At 35.9% G+C, this 21,806-nt stretch overlaps 1 protein-coding gene across 1 annotated transcript; it reads left to right on the plus strand.

Annotated features, from left to right (window-relative positions):
• The first annotated feature begins 565 nt into the window (after window positions 1-565).
• On the plus strand, window positions 566-20,877 carry LOC121771584 (DExH-box ATP-dependent RNA helicase DExH7, chloroplastic-like). The gene is made up of 35 exons (XM_042168408.1): window positions 566-937; window positions 1,121-1,226; window positions 1,355-1,542; window positions 2,857-2,910; window positions 3,433-3,586; window positions 3,676-4,091; window positions 4,394-4,612; window positions 5,402-5,513; window positions 5,654-5,836; window positions 6,311-6,390; window positions 6,572-6,694; window positions 6,812-6,898; window positions 8,142-8,242; window positions 9,924-9,981; window positions 10,206-10,271; window positions 10,950-11,035; window positions 11,124-11,307; window positions 11,885-12,031; window positions 12,107-12,208; window positions 12,307-12,459; window positions 13,428-13,532; window positions 13,851-13,991; window positions 14,116-14,205; window positions 14,301-14,357; window positions 14,784-14,867; window positions 15,190-15,288; window positions 15,371-15,505; window positions 16,699-16,769; window positions 17,008-17,068; window positions 17,921-18,013; window positions 18,787-18,954; window positions 19,628-19,720; window positions 19,833-19,955; window positions 20,444-20,550; window positions 20,633-20,877. The coding sequence occupies exons 1-34, from the start codon at window positions 653-655 to the stop codon at window positions 20,519-20,521; spliced, it is 4,302 nt and encodes a 1,433-aa protein (XP_042024342.1). The 5' UTR covers window positions 566-652; the 3' UTR covers window positions 20,522-20,550; window positions 20,633-20,877.
• Window positions 20,878-21,806: the final 929 nt, after the last annotated feature.

Genomic DNA, 21,806 nt, shown 5'->3' on the forward strand with positions numbered 1-21,806 from the left:
GCCTACGATCGTGGCCTGAGTTGACACCACGTGGTAGTGGGTGTGTTGGACATCCTGTATGGGTCCACTAACTCCTTGTTCGGTCGAATACTGAGACCGAACTGCTTTGGTTGCCGATCTTTGAGTAGAGCTTGATGCCGACCTGAGAGCAGAGCTTGATTGGCTGGCTTTTACCGAGCTGTAGGCTGAGGCCGAACTCTTTGGTAAAGCCGAACTCATACTCCTGCTTTGGTTGCCGATCTGAGAGTAGAGCTTGATAGGTTGGCTTTTACCGAGCTGTAGGCTGAGGCCGAACTCTTTGGTAATGCCGAACTCATACTCTTCCTTAGGCTTTGGGCTGATGGGCCGTCATTGCTGTTGGGCTTGTTTAGTACGCACCCCATCACTAGGACCATATACTTAGTTCCAATTACCAACGGCTTGAGTTCATATGAACTATTGTATTGAGACATCCATTCGAGATAGATATTTGGGCCTAATTTGATGAACAAAAAACTTTAAAGGGAGCCAATATTTGACTATGAAAAGCCCGTAAATTAATTTTTATGATTTTATCAGACTATCATTAGCAACGGACCCTCGCTTACAGCAGTGGGTCCCCAATTTCGCCTCTCTCCAAATCGCCGCGTGAGATACTGATTTGGTTGCAGAAATGGCGCCAAAGAAGGACCATCAAAAGCGCAAAACATCGTCATCCAAGGGGAAGGCCTCCTCCTCTTCCACGGGTCCCAAGCTCCAATTATCGGCCGACAATGAGAACCGCCTCCGCCGCCTTCTTCTCAGCTCTGGACGCCCCGCTGCTTCTTTGGCGCCGTCCGAAGACATTCTCTCGCTCTCTAAGGAACAGAGAGCAAAGAGGCTCCGCTCGGTCTACGAGAAGCTGTCTTGCGAGGGTTTCAAAGATGACCAAATTGAACTCGTCCTCTCCGCCCTCAAGGTTTGCCTATCCTAATTCTGTGTAACTAGTTGAAATTCGGCGCTGATAATTAGGTTTATTTTTTCCATGTGATCAGATTTTCACTCAGTTTGTATAATAGACAATGGCAAAAATAGAGAACTGTTTTTCAGCTGGATCACACTGTATCTGATCTAATTTTACCGTTTTGGTTGCGGTTATTAGGAGACTGCAACATATGAGGCTGCTTTAGACTGGTTGTGCCTAAACATACCGGGGAATGAGCTTCCGCTGAAGTTGTCGAGGGGGAGTTCGCTGACTACAAGCATCGGTACTAATAACTTTTTATTGATTGTGATATAGTGAAGCTAATTTAGCCGCTGCAGTTTTTTTAATAGGCATTTTATTAATTTGTTATGTCACAGAGCACAATTGAACTCTTGGTGAATATTATGTCAGGTTCCGTAGGCGTCATATCAATTGCTCGTGAGGATTGGGTCTCATCAAAGGAGTCAATTCCTGGTCCAGTTGAGGTGAAGGAACAAGTTACACTTAAGGTTAAGGAGCTAAGAGATGATGCAACTCTAGATTCTGTTCAGCATTCCCAAGCAGACTGGATTCGTCAATATATGGAACGTCAGGAAGAGGTTTGTTTCAAATTTGTTTTTTAAAAGTGAGGATAGGAAAAACAAAATTGAATCAAGTTTGTTTGACCATGCCTACTGAAGTGTCTCTTCCTAACCTGGTATGGGAAATAGAATAAGATGATCTGCATGCTGGTCCATTTCATGTCTAACTTTTATATAAGGAGTTAATTAGGGTTCTACCTGTGGAGTTTATCCCACTTTCTCTGTCTTAGACACACACATACTGACACTGTGCTATGAAAGGAAGCAAGTATTGTTTCTGTTGCTTGATTATGAGCTACTTGTATAAAAAGGATATGCATTTAGTTTGAGTATATGGTTTTATTACTAATTAATAAAATAATTTAGATAATAAAAAGAAAATTTGCATAAACATCAGTTTTGTTACTGAATTTTTAAAATAAATTACAGAATGAAAGTGGCCGATGCCTTATAAGGCCCTACAAGTTTTAGGGACTCAAAGGAAAAAAACATAATAACAAAGTTGCAATCAGATTGAATTCCAAGCTGACCAGTTATGAAAGCCAAACGATCAACACCACAAGATGAAATCTCTAATCAAAAGCATATGCTGTCCTGGAAATGTTAGGATGAGTCCTCAAAGTTACAGTTTATCACTATATCTGTTAATACACCCCGCAAGACAGAGGCTGTGTAGACGAATAAGCCCAATATGTGGAAGAACCTTTATGAACATATCAGCAAGCTGCAAAAGTAGAAACAGGCTGAAGCTCTAAACGATGTTGAACTTATTCATGGTAATGCTAATTATTTTGAGGTTGTGCCAATGTATAGGAACAAGACTAAGCAAAATCAGGAAGTTTGCATGCAAATAAGAAACTGTAGTAACTTCCGAACCTTTTGCACTTAAAGCCTGATATTCTGTTCCCCGTATAGAGACTTGCACTGCAGAGAAACACCATCAAGACAGTCACAATAACCAATCAATGACGTTAACAAACAGCACTGCACGTGTGCCAGGACGAGTTTGAGATTAAGTAAAGAAGCTGACCAATTTTATAGTTTAAAATTTGTCTCCTTCCGTAACATCAATTATGACTTGAAGCCGATTGCATCAGTATTCTCACCTACGTAAAAATGGCCTTTCCATCTCATGAAACGATAGCAGACCAAAAACAAAGTGAAAATCCTTTCATTTCTGATATCTTTTTCTCCTCCTCCCTTTGTACTGAATATGATATTTTCTGCTCTTGTTACAACTTTCTATGACAAGTATTTATCAGCACACAAGCTGGGAGATTTTTTTTGAATAATTGTAAATGTGGGACTACTTATGCTGAATTCTTTTTGCAGGATGATTCTGATTCTTGGGAAACGTATTCAATGGAAAATGCTTCATTGGAGAAGGTACTCTTACTGATGGATATTGCAGATAATGGCAGCACCATGAATAATTATTGTATTCTTTACACTGATGATACTAACCATGTGTAACTTAATGCAGATAAAAATCTTAGGAAGCCTTTATCTGCCTTTTGTTATTGTTATAGCTATCTTTGCAATCTGCCATCCTACAGAATCTTATTTAACGTGATGGCATTGGCTACTGACAGTTACATATAAAGATTCTCTCCTTTTTTTCTTTTTTATTATTATTTATTTATTTATTTATTTATTTTCTGTCAAAGCTTAAAAATCCATTTTCCATATTATAAATGCTTGTGCTTTACATGAAGCTCTTTTTCTGACCTCAACTGAATGATGTATATTCGTACCATCTTGCTGGGCCGGTTTATAACTGGATGACTTTTACTAAAAAAAGATATTCTTTTCTTTTAATTGTAGATCTTGCTTGTCAATGTTTTATACAACCTGGCCAATGAAGGAGAAATAATGAGTCTATTATCATTGCTACTTGTACCATTATAGGCCTTGGAACCAAGGAGTGATTATGAGTCTATTATTGAGGATTACCATGCTGCTAGGCAACAAGCTGCAAATGCCAAAGATAGAGGCGATAAGAAATGCCAGGAAGAGGCAGGTTTGATTATTCGGAAACTAAAGAAGGAGATATCAGCCCTAGGTATTAGAAACTGTTTTTATCCATCTTCAGTTTCATGAGTTTGATAGATATATGAGGTGCATCATGCTCCCAGTATTCAATTTTTGCAGGACTATCAGTTGATATTTTGGAATCTGGGTATGTATGTTCTTCCCATAGTGTTGCTGAGGATAAAGGACCAGAATACGTCCCTTTAGGTGACTCTGGAGGCAATGCTGCTAATAAATGTGACGTTGTAGATGAAACAGCTTGCACTGAGTTTGGGGTTCAACTTGAACAAACAGGACTTGATAGCTCTGACTTGCATGCACACTCATCTGATAATGCTCCTGTAAGCATTTCTATGCAAAATGGAGATGCTTTGGACGAGAAGCCAGATGATGTGGAACTTGGTGATTTCTTTTCGGAAGATATTTCATTGGATCAAGTCTTACCTCGTGAGGTATTGGAAGAGCAAAAGAGAGAGAGAATGAGAGAACTTTGTAGTGAGAAAAATTTGGAGAAAATGGAAGGAATCTGGAAGAAGGTAATATCCTCCATCCATAAAGTTGATGATGGTAACAAATGTGACTGCAAATAATTTCTAGTGCTATCATTTGTTTAGTTGGTTAATTCTTCCATTCTGATGTCCTATACAACATAAGGCAATTCTTTGCATTATAACGTCTATTACTGAGGGTCCTATTCCAATCTCATCAACAGTGGTCCTATTTAGCCTCACCAAATTTTTTTATCTGTTGCAGCTATTTTTCTCCCTTTAAATTATTGACTGACTGTTGCTTCCATATGCCGTATGACCTAATTCATGTTGTATTATAATAACCACAGGGAGATCCAAAAAGGATTCCAAAGGCTGTCCTTCACCAACTTTGCCAAAGATCAGGTTGGGATGCACCAAAATATGATAAAGTTCCTGGTAAAGGGGGCAGTTCTGGTTACTCTATTAGTGTACTGCAGAAAGCTAGAGGGAGGGGTAAAAGTAGAAAAGCTGGGGGGTTGACAACAATTCAGCTTCCGCATCAGGATGAAATTTTGAATACACCAGAGGTACATACTCACTGTCTACTATTATAACAACTGAAAAGAATGCTAAACAACTACACTTAAGAACTGATACCTTCCAGTAGTATAGGATAAAATATAACTCATTGCTTATAAAAGTCTGTAGGAGAAAGCTGATCCTTTTCCAAAATTACTGCAACCTGTCCTCAACTATACACATAAGATTACTATGCTCATCAACATGATATCACCTATTAGGTTGATATGCTTATTGTATATCATGCCTTATGCTGTCATGATATCTGAAAACAAAGCAATATGAATGAATATGTAATGTTATCAAATTCATATTGAATAGTGTATTTTTAAGATCATCTTTATGAGGAAACAAGTGCAATTACTAGATCCGCTAGAGAAATAGATAAATAAATTGCTTGATATCGTAATAGAGAAGTTTGTTCTTAGTATATTATCTAAATCGAGGAGCAAAAACTTTGTAGCTATCCATAAGTTTTTCTAGTCATGTATGAAATGACAAATCCTTCTAAATTTTACCACCGAGCTTGTTTGTGAAATGAGAAATCCATGACCTGTTCATGCTACCTTAACTTTAGAAGGATTAGGATTTCGAAATTTACCGAAGACTGTATCTTTGTGTTATTTTTGAATGGCATGCTACAATTTTACCCATATAATGATGTTTCAATGAAACTATGATGAGACACAGTTTACTTAAATCTTGGCCTTCCATATTTTAATCCAATGGATGAGATAGTGTCTTAGTTATGCATTAAAAAGGATGGCCTCGTTATAATGCTATCTATGCACTTGCAGGATGCACAAAACAGAGTTGCAGCTTATGCACTCCATCGTCTCTTTCCAGATCTGCCGGTTCATTTTGCACTTTCAGAACCATACGCGTCACTTGTACTTAAATGGAAGGAAGGTAACTAATCATGTATCTACCTTTTCTTTTGACTCGACTTCTGTAGAATTTTACACTTATGGGACCTTTTCATTTATATATTTACCGCCCTTCCTTTTTTTTAGCTGATCGTTTCTGCATGTTATTCTTAAAATTTATAGGTGATCTGTCAGAAACTGTAAAAGATGAACGCGAAGATAGAAGGGCTGGTTTTCTCGTTTCGTTGTTGAATGCAGACAAGGCTCAGACTCCTGTCAAAGCCGAGCACCTTGTTGAGGCCGGACATCAAGAAAAGACTCAAGTACCTGTTGAACGTGCTGGTGGCACTGATCATAACAATCAAAGTGTGTCAAAAAGTTCTTTTCCTTTTTGCTGCATATGTTTATACTTATTTAGTTTGTCAGGCATTGCTTGTGGAATTGTCAAGTGGGAGGATGAAAAAATGATGGGGGTTCTCTGTTATGCAGCAGATGCTTATGTAAACTGTTTGTTTTCAGTCTTTTAATTTCTTTAAAATAACAAATAAGATCACAGTTCTGAAAGTACACAATGAAGTCAATATCTCTTTCTTCCCCTTATTTGAATTATATTTGTTGTAAACTATAGTGGTGGTTGGATTACAACTGTTAGTGGGAGTACTATCTCCTTTCTCTATGATTTTCCGATCAGATCTATGAGCAGATGTATATGTATTACAATGGATTTCTAAAAGCAAATTTGGAAGTTCTATTATTATGTCGAAGTCTTTTTTTTCAACACGATATTTTTTTCTTTTTTTCCTGGATCAATTACTTTATGGTTTAACTTGTTGTATGCAGGCATGGGCAGAAATAAGCATGTTGAAAGTGCTTACCTGAAGAAGAAACAAGAAAGTAAGAAGGAAATGACAAAGTACAAGGTTAGTGCTCTTAGGGGACTTTAATGATGGAGACTTTAACTTGTAAAAAAATGGACTTCAACTTAAGTCCAAAGCTAATTAGTTTTGCTTATTAAGTTTCTCCCTGCATTTATCTTTTGATACATATAATGTCCTCAATTATTTATTTATTTATTTATTTATTTATATTTTCCTCAAGCAGGTGATGTTGCAAGCAAGATCTGGCCTCCCTATTGCTGAGTTGAAAGATGACATTCTCTGCTTGCTTGAGGAAAATAATGTTGTGGTTATTTCTGGAGAGACAGGCTGTGGAAAGACAACGCAGGTGTGACACACATTTCATTTAGACTTTTTGAACTTGTAGTGGAGTGTATCACTTCATTGGTTTGTAACATTTTCCTCAATAAGACGTAGGATTCTGTTCTTTGTGATGGTTATGCAGGTCCCACAGTTTATATTAGATCACATGATCGAAGCAGGATTTGGTGGTCAATGTAATATAATTTGCACTCAGCCTAGGAGAATCGCGGTTAGTAGGCTTTTCATTTTCTGTTAAGAATTGCCTTTCTTTATTCTGTCAAGGTGTTTCTATTTCACTATTTGTATGTTATAAATACAACGGGCTTATCCGCTTACAGTTTTACGGGGCTTTTATGCAATTCTGGCCATACATTATGCCAGTTTCTGCCATAATAATAGCAATTCTGCTGCTGGTTCTTTTCATCCTGTTGCAAGGGTGGCCAGTGATACACCGGTCAGTTGATTAGTCATGTTTTTGACAACTAGAAGTGCTCTTCTTTTTTTTTTCTTTTTTTCCTGAAGTGATCTCAAGAGTCAGGCCTCTACTACTAGCCACAAGTCTGTGCTAATTAACACAGCCCACTACAAGTGCTAGTGACACCGTGCCACCCACCTACCAAAGGATACTTTGAAGCCTCCATTTATTGGCCACAGATACTAAATGTTGGATGGGAAAATGTGTGGATAGTGCTATAAACTTACATTTCCTATAAAATTTGCAGAGATATTCTATCTCTTTTCTGATTGACACATTTATCATCGCTTTCCATTTTCCCACCTTAGCACTGCAAGTGCCAATGACACCGTGCCACCCACCTACCAAAGGATACTTTGAAGCCTCATCTTATTTTGACCGCAGATATTAACTGTTGACGGGAAAATGTGTGGATAGTTCTATAAACTTGCATCTCCTATAAAATTTGCAGAGATATTATAGCTCTTTTCTGATTGACACATTTACCATCACTTTCCATTTTTCCACCTGGGACCACCCACTACATCGGAAGACACTCAATGAGAATGAGTTTCCCTTTTATGTATATCAATGAAAATCTTGCATTTCTTAATATTGAGCTTGCAACTCCTTTAGGCTTCTGAAATGTATATATATGGTCGATTCTGTAGGTTTTAGTTGGGATTCAATTTGTTAAGAGTTCAGATTCAGATTATCAACCAGTTATGTACACTCTGTTTGGAGAGGATTTAGATTGTTTCTGTATGTAACAGACAAAATGCCCCTTTTTTGCACCATACTGGAAGAACCACTGTGAATGTTTAGTGTTAGTACCAGCTGCTTTTGGAAATTATCAGCTAAAACCTCAACTCTATCACGATTAGGAAGTTACATTCTTGGTCAAGTTTTGGTGTTTGAAATGAGAAGATTCATACAAGTCGAGATAATACTATTCTGTCATAGTTGGACGAGATTTTGTTATATTATGGTTATACCAATACTGTGTTGGTGATTTTAGGCCGTATCTGTTGCTGAAAGAGTTGCTAATGAGCGTTGTGAATCCTATCCAGGATCAGATGATTCTTTGGTTGGTTATCAAGTTCGTCTTGATAGTGCAAGGTAATCCAATTTAATCCTTTCTTGAAATATTTGTTTCTCTCATACCGTCTCTTATAAAATGGAGGAGAAAAACAAATCTTTTGTTGGTTTTTATTTTAAGATGCTAGTAGTAAATATCTTTGCATTTAGTCACATCCTTGTTATTTGGGGATACTCTTAGTTTTGTACATGGTGATGGTTTTGATTGAATGGGGTAATGGCTATCAAATCAAATTGATTAATGGGGAAGTGTATATAGAAATGGGGTAGCAATTAACTTATTTCCGTTCCAAATTCACATATGAAGAATCATCACTAGGAGTGGCTCCTCACTGATTTTCAATCCAGTGTTTGTTATCTCCAACCTAGCACCCCCTGAGTATCTATCTTGACATTTCTGATTGGTGATATTCTTCTTCATGCTTGGTACTTTTATTCACTATTCACTCAATTAAGGATGCAATCAAAGTTAAAATCTTAGATGGTTTTGATGAAAGATCTTTAGTGCACTTTCTGTAAGATTGCACACTTTATGGAATTTTATTACTGTTTAATTATGATGGTATGAGGTATTAAGGAAGAATACGAGTCCATTGGCTTTCCATGGTTTGGTACCTAATTATTTGATGCTGGGATGCACAACTGTTTTAAGCTACCAGAAGCTCTTACGTTTTGTTAACGCATATATATATATATATATATATATATATATATATATATATATATATATATATATTAATGCTTGACTGCATGCTCAGTCATTTTCTCGGGTTTTTTCTTTTTTTGTTCTAAACTAGAACTTAAATTCCGTGTTTGTTCTAGACTTTTTTTTTGTTCCGGGTTTGGGAGAGACGCATGACCCTCATGCGTCTCCTTTTAATGAGACGCATGAGGATTATGCGTCTTTCATAGAGACGCATGAGGGACATGCGTCTCTCATTTTTTTCAAATTTTTTTGAACGACGCATGACCGTCATGCGTCTTAGGGAGAGACGCATGAGGGTCATGCGTCTCTAATACATACACTGAGTAATGATTGCTATTTTTGGAGAGAGATATTGTATGAATATTGTAATACGCAAGGTCTACAAGCCTAGTAAAATGATGATGTGATGTTTGTGTTGTTGGTGGAGATATTACATATACTCATTACGCACGATTTTGTGATGGCAGTGCTGAACGATGGGAGTCCAACCAAGGAAAACAGCTTCATCTATGTATTAATAATGCTACTAGCCTACTTTTCCACTTTCTCACTTTCCCACTTTTCACGCCACTTTTCCCACTTTTCACGCTGCTATTTCCACTTTTCCACTTTTCACACTAGCTCCACTTTTCACACTAGCATGAATAATAATGCTACTGCAGTGTATGAATTAGAGACGCATGACCCTCATGCGTCTCTCCCTAAGACGCATGACGGTCATGCGTCGTTCAAAAAAAATTGAAAAAAATGAGAGACGCATGTCCCTCATGCGTCTCTATGAAAGACGCATAATCCTCATGCGTCTCATTAAAAGGAGACGCATGAGGGTCATGCGTCTCTCCCAAACCCGGAACAAAAAAAAAGTCTAGAACAAACACGGAATCTAAGTTCTAGTTTAGAACAAAAAAAGAAAAACCCCTCATTTTCTCATATTATCATCTTGTTGAATATGTTTGATAAACTCTGCACTTTCTCTTATATGGTTGACTACTTCAGGAATGAAAGAACAAGGCTTCTCTTTTGTACAACTGGCATTCTCCTGCGGATGATATCGGTAGGTTTTACAATTTTTACTATGCAGTAGGTACATTGTTTTTTCTTGCAAGTTGGATATTAAAACATTTCAAGAGAAATATATCTTTCCCCATTTGTTATTAATCAGTGTTGAGATGATATGGTATCCATCTAGTTATATGGGCTCAATAAATTTTTTTGGCATTTACGTATCAGATCTTCCTCTTCCTTTTTTTTCTTTCTTATACTGTTCTTTATTGGCAGGGTAACAAAGACTTAGCTGATATTAGCCATGTCATAGTCGATGAAGTTCATGAGCGGTCTATCCTGGTTAGTTAAATATGTTTTTTTTGTTATTGCCTGTCCTTCAGGTATTGTGCGACAAATGTCCTTAAATCATTGCTACTCACAGACCCACTCTTCATTATTGATTGCAATTAATACATGTGAGAAAAGGCATGCTTTATTTTTACTCAGTTCTATTTGATATATACCCTTTGAGTAACTTCAGTGTGTCATCCCTTCGACCAAATTTGTATGAGACTTATCTATTTTTTGGTTGTTCACATGCGTAGATAGAACTAGATGAACTACAAATACTCTTTCCACACAATATTCTGTCCCCAAAGTGGTGTTTATGCAGGAAAAAGTATGCAGATCTTAACCATGTGTATCTTCCTTGTCCCTTTTCTCTCAAACTTCTGCAGAGTACTAAATGAGCTTCAAAGACAGTGGATTCTACCACGTTCACCAAATATTTATTTTTCTAATAAAATTTATTCAGATAAGACACATTTAGATAGAGATCTTAGCGTTCATTCTTTAGAACTCATAAAAAATTGTTGTTTGATCCTCTTCATCTTCTATGGTGTATTGATCAGATCTACCTACCTTATTTGTAAGTTAAGCACATGCATAATATTTTGCCGCAATTGCTTATTATGATCTTTCTTAGTGAGTGAGAAAGGTTATCTAACTGGGCTAACTCTCAGATTTAATGTGTAACAGGGGGATTTTCTGCTCATTATTTTGAAAAATCTGATTGAGAAGCAGCAAAACACCTGGGGAAAATCGAAGTTGAAGATTATTCTTATGTATGTACTCAACCCTTTTTTTGTGACAGACTGACAGCTTGTTTTGTGTGTTGATGCTGCTTAATGGTGGTTTGCTATTGTCCTGTAGGTCGGCAACAGTTGATTCACACTTGTTTTCTCATTACTTTGGTAACTGTCCTGTGGTTACTGCTAGAGGAAGAACTCACCCTGTATCTACCCAGTTTCTTGAGGATATATATGAGATTTTGAACTACCGCCTTGCTTCAGACTCACCTGCGTCCATTGATAATGCAATATCTGGGTCATGGAAGGTATGTGTTCAGTAGTTATATGTGCATACAGCCCAACAGCATGGAGTAATTGCTACGAGTACTTACTGCAAAACTTCCATCACTCTTAAGAAATTGAAGATCAGATTTTCCTGAATATCTAATCAGGGATATAAAATGATAGAAAAACTTTGGGAGATCGAACTTTTAAGTTTTTGATGCCCTGTCTAACAGTCTGGTTAAATTCGTGTTTGGACTTATAAATGAAAAAATAATATTGAAGGATCACTCCACAGTGCAAACTTGTATTTGTAGAAGGTACAGATCTCTCTTTGTTGCAAGGCACTAGGTTTCTTTTGAGTCTCCAAGTCAAGGAAAAACTCCAAAGGAGAATGCTATCTGTTTTCATCTAATTAATTCTTGCTTTTACCTGGACTTCTTGTTTGTGTCTTGGTAACTTACATAGAGTTCATTATTCATATAAAGAAGACATTCTAGTATGAGTTATTTATAGTGGTGGTATTTGTAATTTTATTGTTTGTTCACGTGGTTATTGGCATGTCACTATTTATGGGCATCAGCTACAGACACTATGCTAACCACTGTCTCATTCTTGCAGGGTGCTCCTGTTGGTGAGAGTAGAGGAAAGAAAAATCTTGTTTTATCTGGTTGGGGCGACGAGTCCTTACTTTCTGAGGAACTTATTAATCCGTATTACATAGGAAGCAACTATCTAAACTACAGCGAGCAGACCCGCCGAAATTTGGTATGTATAGGTCATTTCGAGAGGGCTGCATTTCACGAGTCATTACCACAGTTAATATCTATTATCTTAATGCAGAAAAGATTAAATGAAGATACTATTGATTATGATCTACTGGAGGATCTGGTATGCCATATTGATGAAACCTATTCCGAAGGGGCCATACTAATCTTTTTACCGGTAGGGCATTATATACTTCTGCAGATTCTGTTGTGTGAGCTGGTCACCTGCCTCTCTGGCATGTTTGTTAGTTCATATTCTCTTTTGCCTTATGATAGGGTGTTGCTGAAATAAATATGCTACAAGATAGACTTGCCGCTTCTCACCGATTTCGAGGACTTTCATCTGAATGGCTTCTTCCATTGCATTCATCTATAGCATCTGAGGATCAAAGGAAGGTGTTTTCAAACCCTCCTGATAACATGCGAAAGGTAATTTTTCATTGTGGTTCTTACTTCCGTGAGCTGGCATAATTACTTCAATTCAATAGAACATGCATCTCGTGTTTTGGGGTATTGTTTGATACATTTTCTTGTCTTTCATGTTCTTTCCATATATTATTTCCTTGAAGTTCATAAAGATTAACACCTGTGTTTACACATTGTATGAATTCGTTCTCAGTTACATCCCAAAATTTGTATGATATACCGTCTACAACTTTTAAAACCTTATTCCTAAGAACCAAGGATCAAATGAACTACAGATCTATGATAATATTCCCAAATGAAGTACAGATCTATGATAATATTCCTAAGAATCAAGGATCAAATTTTCATGATTTGAATAATAGATTGGCTAGGTTTTATTGAATATTATTATGTCTTTGTTTAGGGTTTTTGAATATATGCTCAACTCTTGTGTCTAGCCTGTGGCACCATTAAATCAATAAGAAAATAAGTGTTTGGGTAGCTATTAATGCTTTAGCTTTGAAGTTGACATAGTTGTTATGTGGTGAATAATGTGTCCTGATACAGATAAAAAGATCAACAAAATAACTGTACAAGAGAAAGGGGCAGATTGAAAACCTCAACTATACGGGGTTATGTCATGTGGCCTGTCTATCTTTATCTTCTTTAAGCTCACACTCACAAATTAAACCCTAATGAGAACATGAAATCTGTTGGAGTCAAGGTTTTCAGATTTGAATCTGCTCTGTTGAACTCAACTGAAGGGGAAGTAGCCTCTGTGATAGTCTGTCCCAGCACAAAGCTGATGTATCAAAGTTCCATGGAAAACAAGCGATGCCCAACTAATCACAATTGATACGACATCACTCACTATAACTAATAGATGAATGTGATTTTGTACTTTCCACTTTCTTTATTTGTTGGTTGATATTTTCACAGGAAAAAGGGGTTGATATTTGTTGTTACAATGAATGGGATTTTACGTGTTTCAGGTTATTATTGCCACAAATATTGCAGAAACAAGCATAACTATAGATGACATTGTGTATGTGGTAGACTGTGGAAAGCATAAGGAGAATCGTTATAATCCAAATAAGGTTGGTACTCATTTGCTTGAACTTGTATTACAATTAGAGTAAGGTGGATGATTTTGGATTCTGATTGTTATGGCAGTGTGATCATTTCATGTAAAAAGGTGAAAAATGAAGAACATTTACCAATCAACTTGCAAAAAATGATTTTATGACTTTGAAATGCTCATTCTTTTACTTGAGACTACATCACCTTCTTGTGGCTACACTGGTCATTCTGCTCCTATTTGATCATAGTGATTGAAAATTATTTCTTCAAGTATGTTTACACCCTGCCATGCAATCTATTAACATCAACCAATGTGTTATAATTGATGCATATAGAAACTATCAAGCATGGTGGAAGATTGGATATCTCAAGCAAATGCTAGGCAACGGCGAGGAAGAGCTGGTCGTGTGAAGCCTGGAAATTGCTTTTGTTTGTATACCAGGCACAGATATGAAAAACTAATGCGGTCATATCAGGTGCTCTATGCTTTCTCAACTAGTAAGGATAATTAGAGAAATGATGAGGTTATAAGAGTCACATGCCTCATGTTGATTTGACTGTACTTAATTTCTGATGCTAGAAATGTCTTGATCTGTATAGATCCCTGAGATGCTGAGAATGCCACTGACAGAGTTATGTCTGCAAGTAAAATTGCTTTCTCTCGGTTCCATAAAGCAATTTTTGTCCATGGCAAGTTCTTTTATTGGATTATGATCTTTTTCTGATTTTAAAATCCTTGCGACTTGCGTGCACTTGCTCATAATATCTATGTTTGAGTTTTTTAGGCTCTGGAACCTCCGAAGGAAGAAGCAATTGCATCGGCAGTTTCCTTGCTCTATGAGGTGGGATTTTAGTTTTTTGCTAAACTGAGCCTGCTAGGATTTCTTGTTCTACTTGGGTACTGCATTAGAAGTTAAAGGCGTTCACTGGCTATATGTGCAAAGGCATCTGACTATATGGTTAACTTCCTCAAGATAGAAACGTGAATAAATAATTATGGTTAATGATAATGACTTCTTAGTTTAGATTTTATTTGTATACTGCACTTCATTTAGGGTTCTTACATTGGAGTAGAATTTCATGTACTCTTCTTGTTGAATGATACAAACACCATTGATGTTTTAATAGCTTTGTCGGATTCAAACTATTTGGAAAAGAGTATTTTTTTTTATTTTAATTGTTGACAGTTGTGTAATCCAAAGTAATTCATGTAATCAGAATACTCACTTGTTTGTGCAAATATTTTTTTCATGGAATGTTTTCTATAGGTTGGTGCCGTTGAAGGAGATGAACAGTTGACTCCTCTCGGTCATCATCTTGCTAGACTCCCAGTTGATGTATTGATTGGAAAGGTAAGCTTCGCATATCAATGACGCTTTTGTAGTGCTTGTGGAATTTTAAGATTTTGTTGTGTCAGATTTTCTTACAGGCAATTGTGATAAATAACCATTTTGCTTCGACAAAAATAATTTGTAGCCACAAGTTTAAAAACATGTGAATACTGTTATCCACTTTCATGTAGCAATCACATATTGAGTCATCTTCACTGTTATTTTGAGCTAAAATTGTCCTTAAGGGGCTATTGATTACTATTGGCTTCAGTAGTTTAGTTTGTACTGAAGAGATTTTCTGATCACATCCTTTGTCAATGCTAATTTTTTTCTTAACTTGCAGATGATCTTATATGGTGGAATATTTGGATGTTTGTCACCTATCCTCACCATTTCAGCATTTTTGAGCTATAAGTCACCATTTGTGTATCCAAAAGATGAGGTTTAGAACAAAGCAATAAATTTTATCTTTGATTTTATTGAATTTCCAATAATCATATATATATATATATCACACTTTGCAGAGGGAAAATGTTGAACGTGCAAAGTTGGCATTGTTGGCTGATCAGAGTGGTGGTGGAGTTGATACATTCGTCAGGCAATCTGATCATCTTTTAATGATGGTTGCTTATAAAAAATGGGATAAAATTCTGAGTGTGGTGAGCCTATCTAGAACTCAATGTTGAGCTTTTTACGTGTTTATCCTCTTGTTTTTTATCTATTCCATGAGGCAAATTTTATAGCAAATACTGGAGATGTAAAGCAATAATTACATTGTTTGACCTCCTCAAGATTGTGAAGTACTTGCCTTTTCATTTTGTTTATCCTCTAGGAACTGCAGCAATTAGTGTGTAGCAGAAAGTGACTATGTAGGCCTAAGATGCCTAGCGAAAACCTACATTATCCACAGATAGTTTTAGCGCTAAAAATATCTGTTTTTGGTGTTTGTTTTTTACAAGGAAAAAGCAAACTTTTACCCTATCATTAGGATTTCATGGTTGTAAAATGTTAAGATGAGCCAGTATCTCTGGGAAGATGCGATTTTTAGACAGTTAAAGGTGGATGTCATTTGTTTAAAAGGATGATAAGAAATTGTGAATTACATGTTTGGCTTATTCAATAAGCAACATGGAAAGGTGAAACACAAACAAAAGAGGAAAGGAGGCTATACATAGTTTTGGTGCATGTGCATATTTTATGTGTATGCATATTATTTGGACGATCATCGAAGAAACACCTTGATTCTGTATTGCTAACTCAATTAGTCTGACATTATTTGTTGTGTGTAAAAGTTGTTTGAGTGGTTTGAAAACAGAAAAAGAAACAAAAGACTTTGACACAACCAACCTAGCAGTGATAAACTTCTTTTGTTAATTCAAAGCATTTTGATTTAAAAAGTGATCCTATTTAATTCTATTACGGAGGACTTTGAAAGAAATAATTTATTTCGTAGTTGATTATGATCAATTATATTTATTAGTCAACGTTACTTCAATCTAAGTAGTATATCAAACCACGCCATTTGTTAACTGTTCTATTCCATCGTCTTGTTTAAATTAAATTTGTACCCTTTACAATAAATTAATCATTTGTTGAGCATGCCATAGTACAATAATGCACTGATGTGGAATCTAAAATAGAGAATTTATGGACTTTATTTGGATTCAGGATTAATTTGAAATCCAACAAATTTAACGGGCATGATCTGCAAAATACTCATGTGACCTTTATGGAGGATATAAATGGTTATTAAATTATAGTGTGTATCTATATCAATTAGTTGACTACTGGGTATGAATTATATGCTCTTTCACAATGCTCTTTCACAGTAATAAGCTCTCTGTTTTTGTAGCATGGAGTTAAAGCAGCCCAGAAATTTTGTGCTACCCATTTCATAAGTAGCTCTGTCATGTACATGATAAGGTATACAGCATATCTCTTCTGTGCCCATTGATTTCATCTTAGAAGGATGTAGTTTACCGGAAATTTCATGGAAATATTAACAGGGAGCATCACATTCAAGTTTTGCTGATTAACTGGAAACATCACATTCAAGTGTTGTTGATTTTAAGTGCCACTTAAGATGAACATTTTTCTCTTTATAAAGGGAAGTAAATTAAGATTATACAGTGTATAATGATTATTATTGCTATCTTTGTAGGGACATGAGAATTCAATTTGGTAATTTGCTTCATGACATTGGACTTATAAATATGCCACAGGTATGTCTACTTTTTTAACACAATCTTTATGAGTTAGAGCTACCAGTTTCTGATATATTGTATGCATCTCCCTTCCGTATTAGATATATAGGATTTCTTCCTGATTGTTGTTTCCAAGTGATTTATGTTATAGATACACACTATAAGTTTTACTTCATCTTTCCCATTTATATTGGCCTATTTTATTTGGGCATGGGTGGGTTCTTAGGAATGTTGCTTTATGGTGTAAAGGTGAGTGGGTGTTTGAGTAATAAAGGTGTTTCAATAGGAAATAGGCTGGGATGGCTTAAATCAACAGAATATCTTCCAAGAACAAAGTATCTAAAATAAAACTACATCCTATTTCAAAGATAGTTTTCTGTGGTATCATCTTCATTTTTCTATATTAATGTTAGAAAGAGTCGGACACCCAAAGTTTTCTGCTGAGATGCGCTAGACAAGGTATTTTCAAGAAGTAAAAAACAAGTGGTTATATTGTTTCTTTGTATTCCCTCTTGTCACTTCATACATAATGCTAATAAAATGAGAACACATACCACACTGATTGTGGTTGAGTTTCAGTAATTTTCTCCTCGAAGCTAATCATGCTTTTTGGTGAGTATTATTATTTTTCTAGCTACATATAAAAGGTTTTGTTAAGAGCTGACCTTAATTCTTTCTATAGGTGGGCTGGCAGCTGTAGGAGCAAAATAATTAGTAGTCAACTTCTCTATCTATATTTCAACATAATATATATTAAATTAGCTGCTTTTTATGAGTTTTGGAAAGATTGAATTGGCATGCCCAATAGAATATTACATATATGTGTGTAAAACCTGAAGCATTTTTCTAAGGCAGAAGATTCTGAAACAGGTTGGCTGGAAAAAGAAAGAAAAGCTTGAGAACTGGCTTTCAGATTTGTCTCAACCCTTTAATCAGTACTCAGATCAACTGACACTAGTTCGGGTAAGACCATGCATCCTCATCAACTTTAGCATATCATGTGCAATATATTGTATACATGCAGCTGACTCTCCTATCTTCTTAGAATATTGATTGTTGTGTGTTATGTCTGTCTTGTTCTTGTATTGTCATCTTTCTTGTTTTTTATGAAGTTCTGAAAAACCCATTTTTTACTTAAGACTTTACTGGCCAAATATTCCTGTCCCAATAAATCAATATTGACAATTTCCTATTTGATAAATACAAAATGCTATCAAATTTATCACAATGACGATTTTCAGTGCCGAGAAATTTAGTTCGCAATTCGACTCGCTGGAGCTATCCTTGGTGGCCTAAACGACATATAAATGACATTGTTTGGTGTAGCTAATCCGGATGATAAATATGGGAAGCTTACATGACCGAAACCTAATCCAATGATAAAGATGATATGCATCAGCCATGCGTAGTGACAAAAGAGGATTAATTAAAGTGATTTGATTACTTGCGACTAATTTTACTTGGACATAAACCTGAAAATTGTTCTCATTTCAATTACTACGACTAATTTTGCTTGGACAGAAACTTTTGTCAGTTTTTTGGTAGTTTGGCATTAACACGTATATCTACTGAAATTCAATCACATCCCTTGCTACTGACACTATTTTCCTTGTTCATCATTTTGAGTTGTTGGGAAGCATCTATCACTATCTGTGGGTCTGCATTCTTATGTTTGACTGAGGACTGTTTATTAATGTGTTTTCCTATAGTTAGTTATCCTCCATATACACGTGCAGGCAGTACTATGTGCAGGCCTCTATCCGAATGTTGCTATGATTGAAGTAGGAAATACTGGTAATCGATCCGTGTGGTTTGATGGAAAAAGAGAAGTTCGTATACATCCTTCTTCTATTAACAGTAGCCAAAAAAAATTTCAGTATCCCTTTCTGGTCTTTCTTGAAAAGGTAAGAGCACTTCCTTGTAAATTGTTTTATGTTATTAGACCTACTATCAAGGATATGATTATTAAGTGCAACATAACAAACCTGGGGAATAGGATAAATTCTATCATGTGAGTCCAGGATATATTGATATGGATCATTGTTTTCACAAGATGAACTTTGTCAAAAGAATTGGCGTTGCAAGATACTTTGGCCCCTTTATTGTGAACTTTTGATTTGCAAAATCAACATGGTGATTCAAGACTGAAACAAGGTCTGCGATCATAAGAAAAATATAAAATGTGGAAGAGGAATCTTATGAGAAATTAAGAGTAAACATAACATGCCGGATTTTCATTGCCTAGTCGTTGACAATATCTGTTGATGATGCCCTTAAAAGCATCCTGAAGCCTGCCGTTTTCTGTACTTCCGGATTACTTATTTGTGTCAAAATATGAGTAGATACTAGATACTAAGTACAAATGGCCATGGTGCTTTCTATTGCACATATGAAGAAGCTTTTCAACCTTTCATTAATTTGAGCAGTGTCATCATGTTAGTTCGAAGTTAATTAGAATTTAGACCAACACACGATATATACTACTTATGCTGGTTTACATAGTCATTACTTACCTCTTTACTTGTTCTGTCATACTTGTGACATCTTTATCTCGAACTCTTGTTTGTACAATTGCAGGTTGAGACAACTAAAGTGTTCCTTCGAGACACAACTATTGTTTCACCCTACTCTATTTTGTTGTTTGGTGGATCAATAAATGTTCAACATCAAGTATGTCTCATACCTTAACAAATTTCTAATGTGTGCATAATCTATTGCCTTGCCCTCCATAAGAAGTGTGGGATCGTCTAATCTTATAATGGTTCTATCTCTTGAATTTCAGACTGGATTAATCACTGTTGATAATTGGCTGCAAATGTCAGCACCAGCACAAACTGCTGTCCTCTTTAAGGAACTTCGAAGTACACTTCATTCCATTCTAAAGGAGCTGATTAACAAGCCACAGGTATGATATCAACATGGATGTGTGAGAAAGAAATATAAAAGCTAAGAGTATAGTAGTAGTACTTCAGGGCTACTTAAAAGGGTTTTGAGAGTCACCAGTTGTATTTAGGCTTTCACGCAGATAATTTTCTAGCTACTGCTTGAAACTGTGGCTGGAGGGAAACAAAAAACAGGTTACCATTATATAATTAGTCTTTATTCTCAAGTACAGTACAAGTTTTCTTTTAACAGCAGAAAGTTAAGAAATTTAAGGAAGGCAATCTAAATTCCAAGATCTGTGGATGGATGCTTTAATGCAAAGATTTATTTGACCTGGTAAAAAAGAAAACTCCCTAGACAGGTTGTTTGAAAACTCCTTCATCCACATGTAACTGAAAATTATCTGCATGAGTGGATTTGTGGATTAATTGACTTTAACAAACCATGCCCAAAGCAATCAAGTACTCATTTTGCTGACTATGATTTGAATTATCTTTTATGGCCTTGCAGAGCTCTGGAATAACCAATAATCAACTCATGCGATCTATAATTCACTTGTTCCTCGAAGAAGATAAAGTGACTGAGTAATCACGTCTGAAAATTCAGGATCGTTATAGGTCCATTCTTCTCTATTCTTTTTATGATTTGCTCATATGTATTTAAGAGCATAATCTGATATATATTTGCTCGCTTTTGAAGGTTTTACTGAATGTTCGCGAGGGTCAGTCTCATCTGCCCAATGTTAGGCTGTTGAAAATTTGCATCAGACGTTGATGATCAACATTCAGGATGTGGGAGTTTTTGATTGCCTCCTGTAATATTATTCTATTGGATTTTTTCGCACTGACGGATGTAAATCTAATCAAATTGAAGTATAAAAACTCAAATTTTTATTGTATTATCTGATGAGGAACCATTAAGTACCTTTATTTTTATTTGTATTATCAATCGTACATTCCCACCCTCTGAACTTACTACCAATTTTTCAGTGTAGCCATGTTCTGCTGTATTGCGGATTTCTTGCGATATGCAATTGATTTGTATTCTGATAAGTTTTGTTGTTTAAATATGCTGTTTTATTTCGAGCAATAACTTTGAAGAAGGTTAGTTAGCTCGCATTAGAGGAAGGCTCTTGTGGTGAATATCAGAGCGCTGAAAATGAAAATCTAGATGGTAATAAAGAAAATTAGCTTGCATATGATACTTGATAGAGATCTAGTGGTGATAAAATTAGGGGTAAAAAAGTGATAAAGGTGTATAGTATATATTATTAGTGATCTGGAAATTACAACTTGCAGAAAGATCCAGTTTCTTTGTCCTACTCTATATTATGCTATGCAGATGCACAGTCACACAACTCACACCATATGATCTGCTTTTTTAGAAAATGCTCGACTCAGATGATTAAGTGGGAGTATTATTTTGATAGAATGTCTCTCTGTATATGGGAGATTATTTGGCTTGAACAAACATGATTATGATTTATGAACATCAACATGAAAATTAGGTTCCATACCTCAGGAAAATATTAAATTTGACACAACTTCCTCACACTGGTTCATAAATAGGCATCAAATCACTTTTCAAAAACACATAATAAGATCATTTGTAGTAACGGTGGATGCAGAAAAATGTTTTGAGGGGAGCTAAAATAAAAACATTCCTATCACGAAAGGTGCTAAAGGAAACTAAAAATTCAAAAAATACATATACCATTTATACTAGTATTTGGTTGGGGCTACTAGTGCGTCCACTATCTCCCCTTGTGTTTGCCACTGTCTACGAGCGAATTCCACATGTAAAACAATAATAATATCATACTATTCCACCAGACACACTAGCCCACCCCACCCCAAATCCAACTTTTAGAGCA

The sequence above is a fragment of the Salvia splendens genome, chromosome 16 (assembly GCF_004379255.2).
Source record: "Salvia splendens isolate huo1 chromosome 16, SspV2, whole genome shotgun sequence".
NCBI classification, from domain to species: domain Eukaryota; kingdom Viridiplantae; phylum Streptophyta; class Magnoliopsida; order Lamiales; family Lamiaceae; genus Salvia; species Salvia splendens.

Excerpts from the sequence above, each read along its gene's own strand:
- LOC121771584 (XM_042168408.1), top strand. The coding sequence starts at position 653 with ATGGCGCCAAAGAAGGACCATCAAAAGCGCAAAACATCGTCATCCAAG. Across the intron at positions 3,587-3,675 it reads GAAGGAGATATCAGCCCTAG|GACTATCAGTTGATATTTTG; the intron begins GTATTAGAAACT and ends CAATTTTTGCAG. Across the intron at positions 9,982-10,205 it reads TTCTCCTGCGGATGATATCG|GGTAACAAAGACTTAGCTGA; the intron begins GTAGGTTTTACA and ends CTTTATTGGCAG.